Consider the following 18,495-nt stretch of genomic DNA (forward strand, 5'->3'; position numbering starts at 1 on the left):
CATGCACCTTCCACAGGATGAAACCTAATGATGACAACACTCTGCATGCAGTGTTTGGTAGCACATCTGGTGAGCTGGCTAAAGAGCTGGTTTTGTAGCTGATAGATTCTATCAGACCTGACTTCGTGCCCTCCTGTTACTGCAGCTGACTCTCTCCTGTGACAGGAATGAGTAAAAAGTCATCCTGGTTTAACACACACATTGCAGAGTTATTAGGTATTTTTGCTCTTGTTATAATAGTAGTGGACAAGTGGTTAATTGTACCTTGCTACTCTGAAGGTTTTGGCCAGAACAGTTGTCTGAGGATCATGGAAACAATGCAGTGACTGCAGTGACAGCTCTGCTGATCTAGTCTCCATCAGTACATTGACCTGTAATCATATTATTTTATATTCTGTTTAGGGTATGTTAACATAGGGTAAGCAGCAGTTGCTGTTGCTTCTAATTTAACTGTTACTTATGCATTGCTGGTTTGTCCACCTTCTCCTTCCAATAAACTGCAGGAACTAGGGATGTGGCAGAAGTTCCAGCATTCTCTCAGAAGCACACATACATACTGTAGATACAGCAAAACCTGGTTTTGACATCTTTAACTTGAATTTTGCTTTGGAAGGCTGAGTTTGCCGTTAGAACTCAAGGTGAATGTGGTCTTAGCCTTCTCCTTCATGACCAGCTGCCCATTCCCACTCAGATGCACCCACAGCAAGTCCTGCTTTTTGCCCTCCATGTGCTTCACCAGATGCAGCTTTGGGTGTGCTTTGGCTTTCCTATCCCCATACCTGCACAAACACAGCACCTCTATGTTTCTCCCAGGCACTTGTCTCCTGTGTGTTTCCTTCTCAGGGGTGCGTTCTGTCAGGGGCTCTATGGTCAGGCTCTGCTTGCTTTGCTGTTTTTGTCTTTAGGAGGAGGTGATACTTGAAAAATCACCAGGCTCACCTGGACCTCTTTCCAGCACTGCATGCCACAGGAGTCTTCCAAGCAGATCTCTGAACAAGGCCAAGGACTGCTCTCCTGAGCTCCAGGGCTGTGATGCTGCTTTTTGCTGTTTTCCTCCCTCTTTGCATCCCCAACTCCACTATCTTGTGGTTCCTGAAGCTAAATTTGCCTCTTGGCCTTCACATGCCTGAGCAGTTATTTCTTGTCCATAAGGATGAGATCCAGCAGGGACCACCTTGGCTCCTTGGTCACCTCTGAGTGTCAGGCTCCTCACAGGTGTCTGAAGAAGGCCTTGAGAGCTTCCCTTTGGCAGGGCTGTCTGCAGCAGATATCCTCTCTGGGCCTGTCCTCTGTGTCCAACCCAAGAGCTTCGACTGGCTCACTGTCTGTTCCCAGGTGGAGCTCTGCATTCCCGCTGCTCTCTCACATGGACAGCAGCTCTCCCTCTCACCTCCCAAGTGTGAGAAAAGAAGCTGGCAGTGTGTGATGTGTGGGAAGGGAAGCCACACTACCTCTTGATGTCTGGTGCGAATTCTGGGGTCTGCATTATAACTGTTATGTTATCAGAGAGTGTTTGCTGTGTCTAAGGTAAGATAAATCTTTATTGCATCCTTTGCAATGTGTCACTCATCCAGATCCTAAAAGATAGAAACAAGGCAGCAGTTTGGTGGGGATTTTCTGTGTGGAGAATCTGTCAGGTGTCAGGCTGGAGGAAGCAGTGCTGTGATCCTGGATAACAGCAACAGCTGATACTCATTCCATGGGGTGTGTCCTGTGCCAGCTGCCTAGAGTGAGGTCCATGCTGAGTCATTCCCCATTGGGAAACTTGCTGCCATTTCAGGGATTCTGGCTCTTGAGCTGTTACAGTCAACTGGTGATGTGCTGAAGGTCAGATTCTTCTGAATAAGTACTTGTTTTGGGTGAATGAAAACCTCTATTCTAGGAAACCCTGTTTTGATTTTCTTGTAAAATAGTTGTATTTTTCTTTATTGATAAGTTTTTAAAAAACCTGCGTAATTCTCATAGAGCGGCTGTGCTTTTGGACCTGTTAGTTGAATTAAAAAGTTCTAACCCTTTCTGCTAGCAAGGATTTCAGACTTTGCCCAAAAGTGAAGTCAGTCAAGTGTATGTGTGAAACTGAGTTTATTTTCTGGTTGATAAATAGAAGCAGCTGCAGCTGACTGCAAAGACTTTAACAACATCATTCCTTTTGGCAGAGTAAATGTTCTGTGGTGGAGCAGGAGAAAAACAAGTTTGTTATCTAGTTTCTGCCCTCCTGATGACTTCTGCAGGATTATCATCCCTCACTGTCACCCCAGAGTGCCCAGCCAATAAATTTTATTGCAATGATTTAGTAAAATGAAGAAATTGGCAAACACTTCTGTTAATCTAACCCTGAATTTACTCTGTTTGCTCACTTTTCCGTGGTTCTGTCTTAGAGGTTCCCATTAAACTTCTCTGCCATTTTCAAATAATTCCCTTCAATCCCTAGTGAACAGGTGAAGTGCTGCAGAAGTTACAAATTCCCTTCTGTTGGGCTGCAATAATTTTAGTAGAGCTCTAACACGTCCAGAATTAATCTTGGAGGTTGATCATTGTATTGTGAACTTCATCAGGCAGAACCTTGCCTCGGTGTCTTTCCTGGAACACTTGGTACAAATAAACAGAAAAGGAGTGCAGTTGCTCTAGCAACAGGGATGCTGAGATAATTAACTCCTGTCTTCCTGACAAGTTGTGAATTGTGCACTGTACTGAATCTTGAAGTGGGCTGTGGCAGCACCAGCCTTTGTGTGTCTGTAATACTGGAAACACTTCCCAAGATCCTGAGAAGAGTGGGGAAGGCAGTGAGAGCAGATCTTGGTGGTTGTGTGGGAAATGGGGAGGGGTGGAATCCCTGGTGCCAGCTCTACGTGCATTAAGGTTGGCAGCTCATTGAGGACAGCATCTCCCAAACACAAGAGCAATCCAGGAATGCAGGGAGATTGATTGGGAGGACTCTCTTGTCTTCACAGGGATCTTGTGGCTGCATCCTGGTGCAGTGTAAGGCAGGGAGAAGCAGGTGTGTGGGCTACAAAGGAAGAATCCCTAAACACTGACCAGGGCTGTAGGGATTTTGTTGGGAAAGCAGATCCCTTCTCAGGAAGGCTTCAGGGATGAGAACAGCAGCAGTGGGAGTTCCAGAGCCATGCAGTCCCTCCAGCCAGGTGTGCTGCATCCCAGGATGCCGGGGAAGCTGACCGACACCTTTTCCAGGCTGTTCTCTCACCTCTGGAAGGTCACAGAGAGCACAGGAAATCCACAGCAATGGGAGGCAAATGCTGCACCCATCTGTCAAAAGGGTGATCTAGGAAAGCCTGGGCTGTTCAGTTCCACTGCACTCCTTGGAAAAATCATGGAGCAAGCCCTTTTGGAATGTGTTTTTGGGTACATGAAGGAGAAGTGGGGGATTGGAAGGATTCAGCATGGACTTGCCAATGCTAAATCATGCCTAACCACCCTGTCTGCTTCCTGTGGTAAGTTCGACTAAAGTTGAACATAACTAAACAGTAGTTTACTAATTGCTATGTAAAGAATAAAGTAGGAATTTACTTTTCTACCTGGTTATACATTTTCTCTCTCCTTCCTGCCTTTTGAGGGAAGTGGTTATTGAAGTTCAGTATAGATACATTAAATCTTTGGAATTAGTTAAGTATTACTAGCTTAATTTATGTTCCCTCCAAACTCATTATTGCTGGTTTAATTTTGCATAAGGTTGTGGCTATACTAGAGGTAACTCTTGGAATTATTCCTTTTTCAAAAGACATACAAGACAGGCAGGCAATTAATTCAGTCACAGGAAAACCCTGGAATAAGGCGTAAGTTTGGATATGTGTATTTGTGTATTCCTGGCTGACAGGGTAGAACAAATTGGTTGAGGAAAAACACATAAAGCATTCTAATAAATTCACTACTTCCAAGGTATTTTAAAAAAGGTAAAAAATGATGCAGCATTGAACTATCTCAGCTATATCTCCATGTGCTATCACTTAGTTGATTTCTCAGTGCGGAAGTGAGCTTAGCATTGCAGAACTTGAAGCAGTTCTGTTTTAAATGTTGTCAAGTTGGACTCTTGCTTTTCCTCTGCTAGTTGTTACAGAATCTGCTTGCAGAGAATTAAATTCATGGGTCTGGGGGTCATTTTGTAAACTCCTCTGTATTTTGTGGCTTGTTTCTTTAGACAATTTAGTGCAGTTGCTTACTGCTAATCTGTATTTTCCTTCATGCCTAAAATGACCACTGTGCAAGTGTTACTTGAAGACTTCAGCTGACAGACAGCAATTAAGCTTCACCTATCCTAAAAGTGAAGGGTGTGGGACAGGTAGCAGAGTGTTACAATGGTTTAGTGGCCACTGCCAGTTTCTGGCTATATTCTGCCATTATTCTGCTGATAATTTTCAAGTCCTTTCTCTGGACTTTCAGGCTAGGATCTTTGAGAATCCACACTGTTATCCCTCACTGTTATTCCTGGTGGAGGAAACAGGTTGTGCTGACTAATGTCTGTAACATTTATAAAAGAAATAGCTTTTGTTTCACAGTAGAAATGTGTTACAATGGTAATTAGATAATTCACACTATCCTTGCTTGTTACAATGAGACTGGAATACATACCAGCTCTGCTTCTGAGCTATGCACCAAATTTTTTTAACTGCCTTCAGCTTCTCTGTGAAATGTCCTTTTTTAGCCATCCATTTTTGCAAAGTTTTCTCATGCATAATGAGAAGAGGTCCTCAGAATGTCTTGCATTTCAGGTTATCCATTGCCAGAGAGATTTGGATTTGTGTGTTCTTTGAAAAGAACTCCTGTGGTTGGTCTTTGCAGTTGTTATTACTACAAATGAGTAATTGTATTTTAAGTATTATGTAAAACAGAGGTAGTCAGAAAGCAAGCCAGAATTACAGTTCTGCTAGGGTGGTTTTCATAGTTTGAAATCTAGAAAATACTGGTCCTGTGTGGGAGGATGGCTGGTTCTTATTTGAAGTTAAATTTTAGATTTTTATTACAGTAACTGGGGGTAAAGGGTATGTGGGAGGCATTGCTGAAACTCCCAAAGTTGAAGATGCAGAAAGGACTTTTGAAAGGATAAATATTTTACTGCAAAAGTATCTTTTAAAAAAAGCTTTTAATTAGCTTTAATACCCATTGATAGTCCTTGGGGATGGACAGTCCATTCTCTTCCAAAGATACCAATGGTATCTTCCCTCCACATCTTACACATAAAATGCAGTGCTTCTGATTGAATTGTTACAGTTTTGAACAAAAAGTTATTTTTCCTTTTTCCTTCCGCTCCCTCCCCCTTTTTTTTAATTAAGGATGTACTTGCCATGTACATGCTCTCACATTGTCATTTTTTCAGAAGAAGCAGGAGCAATGGACTATTTCTGACATGCCCATGCAACAATAAGCAGGAAAAAGTAATGTAATGAAAATTAGGAGCTCTGGGAGCTAGAACTCAGAAATTCAGGAGTCTGATAGTAAATAGGCTACGTAGAGTGTTTCTAGTTCTTATCAGCTGCCCATCTAAGTTCTTACATTATCTGTGACATTATTATGCACTGTTGTCCCAAAATAGGAGACTCACTGGCCATCAATGGTTTTTTTTTTCCCATATATTTATGTGTATGTATAATACATACAAAATACACATTTAACAAAATGTCTTTAAAAATCATCTTGCTTCATCCTCCATAAAAACAGTTCCTGTGTTGAACAGTGGTGAGAGCTGTGACATTTGCATGACTCAGTAAACAAGACCACCTTTCCTTGATGAAATGCAGTTGGTGACCTTCAAACCTTCTGTGGATCTGGGGATACATCAGCAGCTCTGTTCCTCTGTTCTCCAAATAGACCTGATAGTTTCTTATTTCAGGAAGTTGGAAGTCTGGAAGACTGGTTATTTTTGGATGACTGGGTGCAGCAGTGCTCCATGTGCATCTTTCTGCTATGAGAGTGTGTTATTGCTCACTGTACATCAATTCTTATTTCCAGGGAAGCAAGAATGTTCTCTCCCAGAACTCGAAGGCAGAGCCTTTGGCTTTCATTTTATAATTCAACTTCTTGCAGTAAGAAAGAGGGATTGATTTCTTTTCTACAGTGATGTCTGTGCCTCAGCAGATCCTGGAGATGGCAGTGGTTTCTTCATTCATTCTCCTCAGTCCCCTCAGTTTCCACATACTCCCCTTCGCTCTCGTGCCTCGTTGGCATCTGTCTGGAGGGTTCATTTCTGTCTTCTTGTGCCCTAAAACATTGTTTGGGAGTAGAGATGTTAAAACCAGCCAGAAACCTTGCTGAAGAGATTTTGTGTTAGGATACTCTTAAACTGCTCTAAGCTGATCTAGAACTGCACCCAGCTGAAGTCCACAACTTCAGTCTTGCTGGTGATGCAAGAGGTGTGGGAGCTACTTGTTTATTTTTCATATCATGTGTGCTAATCACATCTAAGGTTTGGATAATTTGGTTCTGCCCAGAGACACAAAGGTGTCTGGGACTCCTGGGCATCTCCCATGAGGAGAGATGGCAGCCACTGGGGTGGACACTGAGAGGAGCAAGCAGTGCATGCTTTCCCAGATTTCTTTTCTCCCCAGTTTTCCACTCCATCTGTTGGTGCTGGAGGGAGAAGGAGAGCCCTTGATCCGTTCCATTCTCTGCTGTAGGGAGAGGTACTCACGTCATCTCGTAGTCAGTGTCCTTGCTTTCCCGGCAGCAGCAGCAATAGGCAATGATCCCAATCACCACAATGGCAGCAACAACTCCCCCAATGATGCCAGCATACAGAGCTATGTTCATGGATGCTGTGTGGGAAGGGAGGAGTTAGCAGGGGCAGTGATGTCAAAGGGGATGATCAGCACAATCACTGCACTTCAAACCCCCCCACCAGACCCAGACTGGGTGGAAGCCACATCTGTTTGACTACAGCAAATGGAAATAATTCTGTACTGGATAGTACAGGAGCAGTTAGCTACTGACAGGGAGGAGCCCCTGGATCTGAACACCTGCTCTTCTTTGTCTATAAAGTTTAGTTTCAGACATTGCAAATTCAGTGCTGACTGCAGAGCTTTTTTGTCCTTTTTGGACTAACCCAATGAGTTGGTGAGTGCTCTGCCAGCATGTAAACCACTGGAGAGGGTCTCTCTTAAAGGTGTTCAGAAAGTAGATGATAACATTCCCCTCCTTTAATGCTTTGACTCTGAGCTGAGGTGTTCTCTCTGGTACTTCCCCAAGGCAGCCCCATCTCTTACGTGGCACAACGCTGACTGTCATGTTGCAAAACTCCGTTCCCACAGTGTTCGTTGAAGTGCAGATGTAAAAGCCAGAGGTGTCTGCTGAGATGTTCTTCAGAGTGATTTGTTGCCCTGTTGTGAAACACAAATCAGGCCAAAACGATAAGAATAAAAGCAGGGAAGGAAGTGGCAACAGCAGTGCTCCAGTTCCAGCCCAGGGTGGCTGGAGTGATGAGAGGTTATTAAAGCTGATGGATTGCTCTGTCTTGCTCAGGAGCTGCCATGCTCATCCCTAGGTTTTAGAGTGATTTGTGGGAGGATAAACAGAAGTGTGCTGTTTTGATTACGGGGAATGTGGTATTTGAACATTCCTTTTAGAAGGAAAATTGTAGGTGGAGGGTAGAGAAGTGTCTGTGCTTAGAGAAAGCTTTTTTGTTTTTGTTTTGGCATTGGATTTTGAGAAATTTCAGATGCCCAAATCAGGGCCTGGCTCTGAGAACTGGCCATCTTGATGAATTGTTCAACAAGAGAAAGCCCTTTAGTCCTGCAGCTCTTAGGATTTCAGATATGACTTATTTAGCAATGGGGGGAAATGTTTTCCAGTCTGGGAGAAGCCACACAGGCTGTGTAAATAAACAAGAAGAACTTTAGTGACAGAATTGCAGTGATGCTGATGCTTTCTGTTCAATCTCACACAGTTCAGAACCACAGGCTGAAGCTCTGCTCTGTCTGCTCATGCAGTCAGTTTGTTTGTTACATCTCCAGCTGATTTGGGTATGTGTAGTCCATGCTTTTTGCTTGTGAGAGAGATCCAGATCCCTGCTCTGAAAGCAAAAGACTGAATACTTTTTAATGACTTTCCTGTTTCCCTGGGATCTCACTTTTTTTATATTTAGGATTTGCTGGCACCTAGTGCCAGATAATAGAAGAGCATGCAAGCTGGGAAATGACAGGCCATATGCTTGTTTGATTGATTTTTTAATTTTTATTTTCTATTAGTCTCTACATACTCCTTGTGTTTACTTGTCTACTTGTCACTCTCCTGGTGGTGGTGGGTTTTTTGGGTGTTTTTGTTTGGTGGGTTTTTTTTTTGGTTTTTTTTTTGTTTTGTTTGGTTGGGTTGTTTTTTTTTTTTTTTTTTTGGTTGTGTGTGTGTGATGTTTGTAGCTCTCAAAGTCTCAGTCTAGAAGTGGAATTTAAATGCTCCTAATAAATCAAGAGTGATTGAGTGAGTGAAATGTGGGTCAGGTACTGTGAGCTCTGGAGTGTCTCCTGAGGGGTTCTGCATGCTTTGCAGCAGTGGGACTTGCTCAGCACAGAAGCAATTACCTGTAGTGACAGCAGGGCACCCAGCCAGCCGGGGGCACCTGGGGACAGACACACAGGGCTTGGCCACGGGTGCTCCCATGAAAGCAGAAATGAGGTGGGAATGGGCCAGCAGAGATTGCTGTCCCGAGGAAGAACAGGGTGACAGCAGAAGCTGCTGCTGTGACAAGTCTGCTGTGCTCAGGGCTGTACGTGATGCGCTGGCACCACTTAGTGGCCAGTGAAATGAATAAAGTTCCTGCCCCTGGCGATACATATTTTATGCAGGAATGGGCTCTGAGTGTGGAATATCCTGTGGAGTCTCATTATGTTTAGTTTACTTCCCTTCAACCAGGAAGGGTAGGTACAGACTCTTAGTCTTCCTGAAGCTGGGCAGGCCAGGAAAAAACAAACTTGTTTAATGAAATAAATCTGAGTCCTCTGTCACTGATACACTTAAAAGAGTATTAAACCCTCATTTCTGTATAAATAGTTCTGTCAAGGTCCTGTTGTGGAAATTCAGCTCCTTTTTCCTTCCAGATTATCAAATGACTTAAAATGAAAGCAGATAAAATATTAGGGACTGTGTGTCAGTCCTAAAGAACCAGAAGCCTTTTTCATGCTCAAAGTAGCAATGGTGTAACTTTCTCATACCCCCTTCCTCCAGGTGAGGGGTCATCTCTGGGAGAAAGCTTCCAGAGCCAGCTTTTGTCTCCTTCAGTTTGGAAAGAGATCTGCTCATGGTCAAGCAAGCTGGGATGTAAAGACAGAAAACTCAGTATTGTTCCTTATGTTATGCCTTACTCCCAGCAACTGAGAAATAGTTATTTCTGGATGCTCCCAAAGCCATGCAGCTTTCTCACTAGGGGAGAGATGAAGTTAAAGCCTTTCTGATCATTCTTACTTGAGGTAAGAGTCCTTTTCCCCCTGCTAAGTTACTCCTGAGCATGTCTTGTATCAAAAAGACAACTTTTCAAACTCCTGTTCAGAGAACATCCTAGAATCAGCCTTAAGAGTGTTTTTGTATTTGCATTTTAGATTCTTTCCAGCCCTCAACTGCAGAGACCTCAATGCTTTGATGTGATTGGATTTCTCATACCTTCTGTGTATGGTAGCGGACGGGGCTCATTTTGCACATTGAAGCTCTTCCAGGTGTATTTGGGCGCTGGGGAGCCCTCATGAGAAGCACAGGTCAGGTTGATTGTCTGTCCATATTCTGGTGTCCCCAGAATCTTGCATTCGGGCTTGGATGGTGCAACTGAAGGAAGGAAAGAGGAACTGTATTAATCAGAAGCAGTTTCTTGTTTCAGCCCATTTGCATCTGTGGTTTTTATTCTTGCAAGCAGAGGCTGGTCTTGCACCTGCCACCTTCTTAAAAGAACTTAAAGTGATTTTGGATCTAATTTGTTTCTCCCTTTTTGGCACTGGAAAGCCAAGAAGGAATTGCAAGATGCTTTTTGGGATATGCCTGATAGTGTTAGGTGACCCATCCTTAGATAACTGGAGTATGACAGGCCACAGGGGGGATGAGGAAAGCCCTGTAATGATTATTACAGGGTTATTAGGAGAGTGAGCTGTGCAGCTCTAAAGGCTGTTTTCTACAGCCAGGTGTCTGAGGGAGCTGCCCGCTCTACGCATCCCAGCGTCCTTCCACGGGGAGTGAAAAGACCAAAGGTGGAATTGGGAATGACAACTTTTTTTTGCTATTAGAAAATCTGTTAAAGCTGCTGTGGGCATCAGAGGAAGGGCAGGTGTGTGTGACAGGGGTGTGGCACTCGTGCGTCACCGCACCGAGGACGAAGAGGTCGAGGAGCGCGGACTGGCGGGGCGGGTCGCCCCGGAGGCGGACGCTGCAGACGTAGGTGCCGTTGTCCTCCATGGTCACGGCGCCCATGGTGATGCTGATGTCCCCCCTGTTCACGTCGCCGCTGAACTGCAGGCGGTGGTCGTAGCCCTCCCCGTACTGCACCAGCCCGTCGAAGTAGCGCGTCACGGCGTCAACCTGGCACACAGCGAGGGCACAGCGTCAGTCCCTGCTGCTTCTGTGGCATCTGCCATCTACCTCGATCCATCTGCCCGCTCCTAAGGGGCAGCTTGGAAAAGAGGACCTTAAATGGCAGCAGTTTGGGAAGAAACCAATAATAACGTAGAAGTTCAAAAGGATCTCTGTTTCCATCTGGAATCCCCTTCTCACACCTTATCTGATTTCTTTTGCTGGGGCTTATTCACCTTTCCTCACCATGAGGAGAGGACAGCCCGAGAATTGTCTGAGACCCATGTCAGTCACATTTTGCCCTATGGTTGCACAAACTCTCCCAGCAGGAATCTCCAGAGAAGAAACCCTTGGTAGTTCTTGCAAGGAATCTCCAAAGGCTGCTTCCCATCTCGCTAATTCCCAAGCAGTCCAGGAGAACTTTAAAAGTTTAACCTTCCACTACTTCAGATGGATATAGGAGACTTTAAGAATCTCTCCGTGTACTGTTATCATCAACTTAAAACTTTTTACATAATATCAAAGATATGTGTATTACATATACGTTTATATATATGTGTGTGTTTAGAAATTATCTGAGTGTTTCACATGTTTTAATAGATGTAAACCCCACAGTACATACAGTGCTGTATCCTCAGTAAACAGCTGTAAGACCAACCAATAGGGGTGGGAGCTTGCCTAGTGTTGTGCAATAGATTTGGGATAAATTGCATCTAGTCTCAGGATTTCTGTTTGCACAGTTCTGGGATTAAAAAAAAAAATCTGGAAGAAGTCTTTTTCTTCCAACATCCATTCCCACTCACAGCTTCCCTCTCCTGCCCCTTCTTGGTTGCCCTCTCATCCGTTTCTTTATGCAGCTCAGTTTACCTTGCTATCAATTTTCTTCCAGACAACCAGGTCTCCACTGTCAACAGCTGAGTTTGTTTTAAAATTACAGCGCAGGGTAGCATTTCTTCCTCTTGCCACTTGGATTTGCCTCTCAGGTGCTTCCACAGTGAGGGCATGAGCAGACACCAGAACTAGGAAGAGAATAAATGCTGCACTCAGCAAAAATAACTTCTAGATTCCATGGTGGTCTCTTTGGCTTCCTTAAATGCCACAATAACCCCTCATTGCCTGTCATCCAGGACATTCCCCACTGAGCAAGAGGTGATGTGTGCTGCAGCTGATTGGCTCTGGGAATGGCTTAGAGCTAAACTCTGCTCTCTGTTCCTTGTTTCCCTCTTCTTCACCTACTCCTATATTGCCATGGAGTTTAGAAAGATGCTGTATTTTTTTTACCTGAGCCCTCCTTTGGTGTGACTGACACCCTTTGACAATTCAGAATGTACAGAGGGAGACAGATAAACAGATACTACAAGTGCATCAGCAGTCTTAAGGATTCAGGCTAAACTAACAAACTGATATTGTCAAATTTCAAGGATCAGGAAAACTGTCAAATAACTTGCCTCGATCCAAATCCATAGAAAAGTGACATTTTGTGCTAGGGAATCAAAACCTGTTCATGTTTTTCATCTCTGAAAATGGAAAAACGTAGAGAAGCAAAGAGTGATTGAAAGAAACAAGGGAAGAATAGCTCTTAGTTTTTTCTAAAATTGAGTAAGGTAGTAGTCACCTTTGTTCAAAAACTCCAGCTCCTGCCTCTGGAGCACAGGAATTGCTGAGAGCTGAATAAAACAGAAATTCCTCTGTGCCCTGGGGAAGCACACAGGGCACAGGGCAGGTGGTTTTTTACACTGAATTCCTTCTGACTTGCGCTTAATTCATCTTGTCTGATCATTGCCTGGTGGGCAGGTCTTTGTTATTCTCAGAATTGAGCTGGACATTTATGTCTGCCCTGCCATAGGTGACCTTCATGCCTGCAGGAGTCCATGGTTAAAAACACCTGCTTTCTCCTCACAGTTTGTGTGGGTTCTGTGTTTGGGTTTGTTGCTTTGAGGTTTTGGTTTTGTTTCTTTTTTAATGGCACTGTCATTTGTGGAAAATATTTGGGAAAACTGTAAATGGCAAGGAAGGAAGTGCTGCTCAGAGGTGCTCCCGTGGCAAAGAGGAACATGGTGCAGTAAGGAGGAAAGAGGAGGAAGGCTTCCACCCATGCTGGGGATGCTGCATGTGGTGGTGAAGGTTTGCTTCTGAAAGCTGAGTCGCTGTTCCCTGGAGAGGATTCATCTGAAAAGTTGCTTTCTAGCTAATTTTGGGTCCTCATTCTGCCATATCTTTGTCCAGGTTAGATCTATAAGGAAGTGTAATGTATAAGGGAGAGAGCAAAGGATTTCTAGATTGCACCCTGATTGCAAACAGGTTGTGAATAGCCACTTTTTTAGACAGGAAGAGCACACAGCCCCCTGCACTGGGTCAGTAAGTGAATGGCAAGCTGAGCACTGCCGCATCCTTGACTAGCAGTGAACAAGAGTCCCTTGGAAAATAACAGTGTGGGGACCCAGGAGGTTGTGTGGTCACTGCGCTAAGAATCTGGGGTTACAGTTCAGGTAACTACACAGGGTGCCATGGGACAGTTGGCACAGGGATTTGCTCTTAGCCTAAATTCCCATCTTTCTGCATACTCCCAACAATTGGTTGTTCTGTGGGCTCCCACAGTTCATAGCAAAGTGTGTTTGCACCTCTTCCTCTGTGATGTGGCAGGAGTGGCTTCTGTTCTCTTGGGGATTATTTCATTTACAACTGCTGACAGTTATGAGAAGGAAACCAGGGCAAAGTATTGCTAGCATGCTTTTATTGCAGCCACTCCCAGATCTTTCCTTGCCCTGTAGCACCCAGGGCAAGGCCCATGTTTGCACAGCCCCTGGGCTCTTTCTGACTGCTGTTTTCTTATGCCCTCCATATGAGAGACACCTGTGAAAGCTTTCTCCTTGCTTGTTGTAACTGGATAGAGATGCTTTCCTGCATTCAAGTGAAAAGCACAACTGTCTGTACTAGGAAGTGGAGCAAAACCCATTTCATGATCTTATTGTCACTCATAAACTGGTTCCGCTGGGCTGGGGTTCACTGACAGGTCATAAACACAGCCCTGAGGCAAAGAAACCACCCAACCCTAAGACTTCTTTTCCTTCTTCCAACTGTATGAGTCAAATCCTACAATAAATGAGATCTTTCTTTTCTTCCAGACATGTTTGGTGCAGAGCTGGGGAGCAGCTGAACCCAACACTGCATGTGAGGCACAGCCTGTAACTCACTTATTCATCTGTTGCTGTCACCCTCACGTCCCACTGCTTCTGGTGCTCCTCATTTGTCACCCACATCTCTTTCTGCATCCCAGAAAGAGCTTCCCTTTCTCAGGGAAGCAACAGTTTCATTCTGGGATGTCACTGACTCGGGCTCGTTTCCTCCTCCTGACTTCTCACCACATTTCACTTCATAGTCAGCATCTTAAAATTGTCGTTTATTCTTCAAAGGTTGGGGATTTTTTTCTGAGCAGAAACAGAATCTATTCAAAGTATGGCTGAAGGCAGAGGAAGTAAATTCTGAATGAACTCCAAAAAAGGAGAGAGGACAAATAGCCTACGTGCTACTAGAGAGACAATGTCACCTAGATTCAAGCCCTAGAGGTACTTTTTTGTGTGTTATCACTTTGTGTGTTTATAGCATTTTAAAAAATGTGAGAGACATTTTGTATGTTCATAACATTTTAAAAAATGAGAATGGTTTTCTCTCTCTCTGCTTAGAGATTTGTACTTGTACAAAGGAAGAAGAAAATCAGTGACATTTCTACTTTCACATTCCTTACTGAGTAATTGTTAACAGACTGAAAGGCAATTAATACAATTACAGGAATATTTTGTTTGCCGAAATGAATTGAGATTCTGATCAAGCAAAAAAAAAAAGGAGCATAATTTGCATAGCATGAAAGGTGAGAATCATGAAAAAGAAGAGTGAATATCAATGGCTTTGCAGGAGTTACATAATGATCATCAAACCATGACCCAAGTCACATTTGTTGCATGTGGAGCCCATCCACTTTTTCTGATTACTTTAAACTTTGTGAATTTCCTTTTTGTGTGTCTTACTGTTGAAGTGAGGTTTTCAGGATTTTTAGTTAAAAAATCCCAAGCAATTCCCATGTGCGTAGCTTGGTCTGAAGCCTGGAATGAGCTGTAGGAGCATTGCTGTAAGAATATGAGACAGGATAAAAAGCAGTGGAACTGAGACTTCCAGAGGAGGAAGTTCCTTCTTCAGAGATAAATATTGTATTAACAGAACCCAAGAAAACTCTTTATGAAAAATACTTTCAGCTTCATGAAGAACAGCATTTTTTCCCACTCCTAACAGTTTGGGAGATGTGTGTGGATATTCAGCACAGAGATGGTGCACACACTTGTCTGGCCATAAGCACAAAGGCACCTTCACTAAACAAAAGAGAGGCATACAAAGTGCACTGGAGCCCCTGTACTTTGTAGTGCTGTTTCCTGCCACCCAACCCTTGAGGACATAACCAAATTAGTACTCACTTGCACTGAAAATGAAGAGCCCAAGTCCTTTCATTGCCGTCCCCCTCATCTCTCCTTTGTTTCACCTCAAGGTGCTCTTCCTTGTAATCTCCAGGAGGCTGGGTAGGTAATTGGCTTTCCCTGAAGGACTGCTTTGCAGTGGCATCGCAGGTTCACTTCCTCAGTCTCTTTTAAAAGTGCTTCTGCCCCAGCCTGCCCCTCCCCTCCCAGCCAGAATGACAAGCCACATCACCAGGTGCTCTCTGTAAACATGGGAGCTCCTTCCCCAGTTGTGAACTTTCTCCCACAGTTAAATGGCCTTTCCCCATTTCTCCCAACACGCAGGTGCACGGAGCAAGGGAAGGGTGTGGTGGGACTGGGGGTGGAGTGTGCAGTGCAGCTGAAGTCATGCATGTGATGACAGGCAACTAGGGGAAGATAAACCTCGTTTTTCTCAAATATTTATTAAGGAACAGAGTTTAAAAGGTATTAAAGTGTTTCACAATGCAGGCAGCAGCCCACATCCAGGCTTTAAGGACCTGAGGGGCCTAGCTCCATTTACTCTAAATACTCATACAAATGCATAGTTTATGGCAGTTGGATGACTAATGGGTTATGTAAATATAAGTGAGATGCATCTCAGCCAGGTTCTTACTCTCTGATGCTCGCTGTTCCACCGCCCAGTGTGTGTTGCACAACAAGCACAGGTACCAAAGAGGCTGCTCCCTGTCTGTGCAGAAGGCTGGACAGATCACCCAGCCCATGGCTTGCAGCACTCTGGTGGTGGGTCTGTCAAGGCATGGGTACAGCACAGCCAGCACTGCTCACCTGCTCTGGATGAGCACTTGGGAGTCACCAATAACCACTATAACTGACTGAAGAGTAAAAGGGGGACTGATGCAGCCAAAGCAAACATCTGACATTATGTTTAACTGAGGGCAGTGTGTCTTCTAAACACTTCACTGCCACTAGGAAGCGAGGGATGTGTACATGTGGGATAATCATCTATGCTGTTTCTAGCCATTTGAGGGACAAAGTCACTTTTAGGGTGTGAGTGATCATTTCAGGCATCTAGATGGGACATCATGTTCTTAGATATCATTTTGAGATGAAATTAGTTGTAGAATGCAGTATATAATGGATGAACTTTGTTGAGGATTCTGAAGGAGGCTTCCTCAAAAGTAGTTGTTGACACTGGATAGCTGTGTTCAGTGCAGTAAAGCAGATCTGTGTCTTGCTCTTGTGCTGACCTCAGGCTTGTGTGGTAAATCTGCCAGAAGCCACGCTGGAGATTTGCCTTTTGGTCTATAGTTGTTCAAAATACCTCCAAGACAATGAAACTTAGGAGTGACTGGAAATCCAATCCCTCTGATAGAAAGGACCATCTATCTGTACTTCTGTGCTTGATGCATAACCTCAGTTCTCTTCAGACTGTTAGCACAAAACAAAATAAAGCGCATAAAATACAGAAACTTTATTCTTCAGGAATCTTCCAAATGAGGACAGCTGGTAGGAAAATTCATCCTGTTGTGTCCCATCTTTGACCGACTGCACAAGATGGGAAGGACCCTACAAAGAGAAGGGGAGACATTTCCCAAAAACAGCTCGTTAACTAACCTCAAAATGTTAACTGTAAATTACTTAAGATGTAAACAACGCTTGAGCAAGGTCAGTAGTCTCCTTTCCTGTCTTTGGAGCCCACAAGAATGAGGTTCTGCACAAGGAGGAATTTCTTAAATGTTTACCTCCCTTAAAGACTGCAGAAAGAGACTTGCAGGATCTTTACTCCAGTTTCTACTTTTGATTTTGCTCCAATTTAATATTTTGAGTCTGATGAACAGAGGTAGTGACAGAAATGCTATCACTGTACACCATCTGCCCGCATTTCCAGTGTTAATTCTCAGTTCTTCACATAACAGATTCACATAACCAAAGAAAGTTAGTAGAGTGCAGAGACTATAACCAATTTGGTCAGCTTGCTGTCATCCTCTTCACACGATCATTTATACAACCTCTCTTTCCTCTCTTCTTCCCACTAACTTAAAAACCGATTTCACTGATTTGATGGACAGACAGCAATCTTAAAGATGGGAAGGTCTTTCTCTCTTGTAAAAATCAGTAATCCCAATCAGTTGGGGTAAGAGAGAAATCTAAATGGTACCTCTTAGGCATCAATACTTGTCTTCCATTCCAAGAATCTATGGTTTCACAACGTGATGGGTCTCACCTTTTGTGCAGCCAGGCAGACAGGGAAATATGGTAGAGTGAGTAGTCACAGAGACTGCTTCATCTCATGTTGGTATGAAAGTGATTCACTGCTGGGGAGATTTTTACCCTGCCTCTATCAGCCACTCTGATGCATCACAGGTAAATAAGTTAGCACTGAGATGGATTATATTTTGTTGTTTTGGAGACTTGGCTGAGACTGGTTTCCTAGGTATTGTGGAGAGTGTGTGCTTCAGCACCTGATACTTACAGAAATCTGATATTAAGATGCTTGTTTTAGATGCTCTGTATTTATAACTTTTTTGAGTTATTTAAGCCTAGATTGGGAAGGGTATTTAGGCACTTTTATCCTGTCACTTTTCCCTGACAGCTCTTATTGGGGGTTTCAGGAGCAGACTGCTTTAATGTGGGCAATTTTAAGAGCTTTTATATTTGTTTCTAGGTTGATTTTCTTTCTCTCTCTAGCAGGAGCTCCCAAAGCTCACAAGCATTGGCACCACAGTTAAAAGAGCTGCCACTGGTACCAGCAACACTGCCAAAGCTTTGCATATCAGCTTCTTCATCCCTCACCTGTGGGCAATGCAAACCCTTGAAGTATTATTTTTGCTGATGGCTGCAGCTCTGGGAAATCCTTTTGCTGATATATAGAATTTTTAGGGGATATTATTATGTTATTTAAGTAAAACTGCCATTGACATGAAAAGCTTCAGTACAAAACCAGGGTGACTTCATTGTGTTGCCAAAAGCACACGCTCTGATAAGGCCTGACTGTGAAAGCCAATGAGGAATATGCACAGGTAGCAGCATGCTAGCTCTATAAATCTTTGTAAATCCTGTAAAGAAAGTAAAGAGAAGGAGGAACATCAAGATCCCACCTTTCCCTCCTAAGAGGACAGCACCTGTTTGTGTTCAGTTCAGGTTCATCTATGAATGAATACATTAATCACCAATGACAGATACCCAACCACTTGCAGCTCTTTTTGCTACATTTGCACATGCAAACGGTCATTAGCAAAGATTTCTGTCATCCTTGCCTCTGCCTCTGCTCTGTGTAGTCACCTTGAACCCAAAACCCAACAGCCAGCAGTGAGGAGGAGCTGCGAGGCTGCCTGCTATGAGTGTTCTCCACAAGTCTGTAACCTACAGGCTCTTCTCACCATCTCTGCATCTGAAGGGTTGCAGTGAGCATGGCAGGGCCTTCACCATCCTTAGCTGCACTTGTATCCTAAAGATTCACTAATAGGATTTTCAGAAGCAGCTCAGTGACTTTTAAAAGCATCTGTTTTTATTGGATGCCAGTGGTACGTGTGCTCCCACATTTAGGTCCTTT

At 43.8% G+C, this 18,495-nt stretch overlaps 1 protein-coding gene across 1 annotated transcript; it reads right to left on the reverse strand.

Annotated features, from left to right (window-relative positions):
- Positions 1-5,917: 5,917 nt before the first annotated feature.
- GPA33 (glycoprotein A33) lies at positions 5,918-15,247 on the reverse strand. The gene is made up of 7 exons (XM_054654426.2): positions 14,961-15,247; positions 11,362-11,513; positions 10,293-10,503; positions 9,601-9,759; positions 7,215-7,328; positions 6,644-6,767; positions 5,918-6,214 (listed from the first exon to the last, which is right to left on the reverse strand). Exons 1-7 carry the CDS (start codon positions 15,007-15,009, stop codon positions 6,115-6,117), a joined length of 909 nt encoding a protein of 302 aa, XP_054510401.2. The 5' UTR covers positions 15,010-15,247; the 3' UTR covers positions 5,918-6,114.
- Between the last annotated feature and the right edge of the window lie 3,248 nt (positions 15,248-18,495).

This window comes from Agelaius phoeniceus, chromosome 2 (assembly GCF_051311805.1).
Source record: "Agelaius phoeniceus isolate bAgePho1 chromosome 2, bAgePho1.hap1, whole genome shotgun sequence".
Taxonomy (NCBI): Eukaryota; Metazoa; Chordata; class Aves; order Passeriformes; family Icteridae; genus Agelaius; species Agelaius phoeniceus.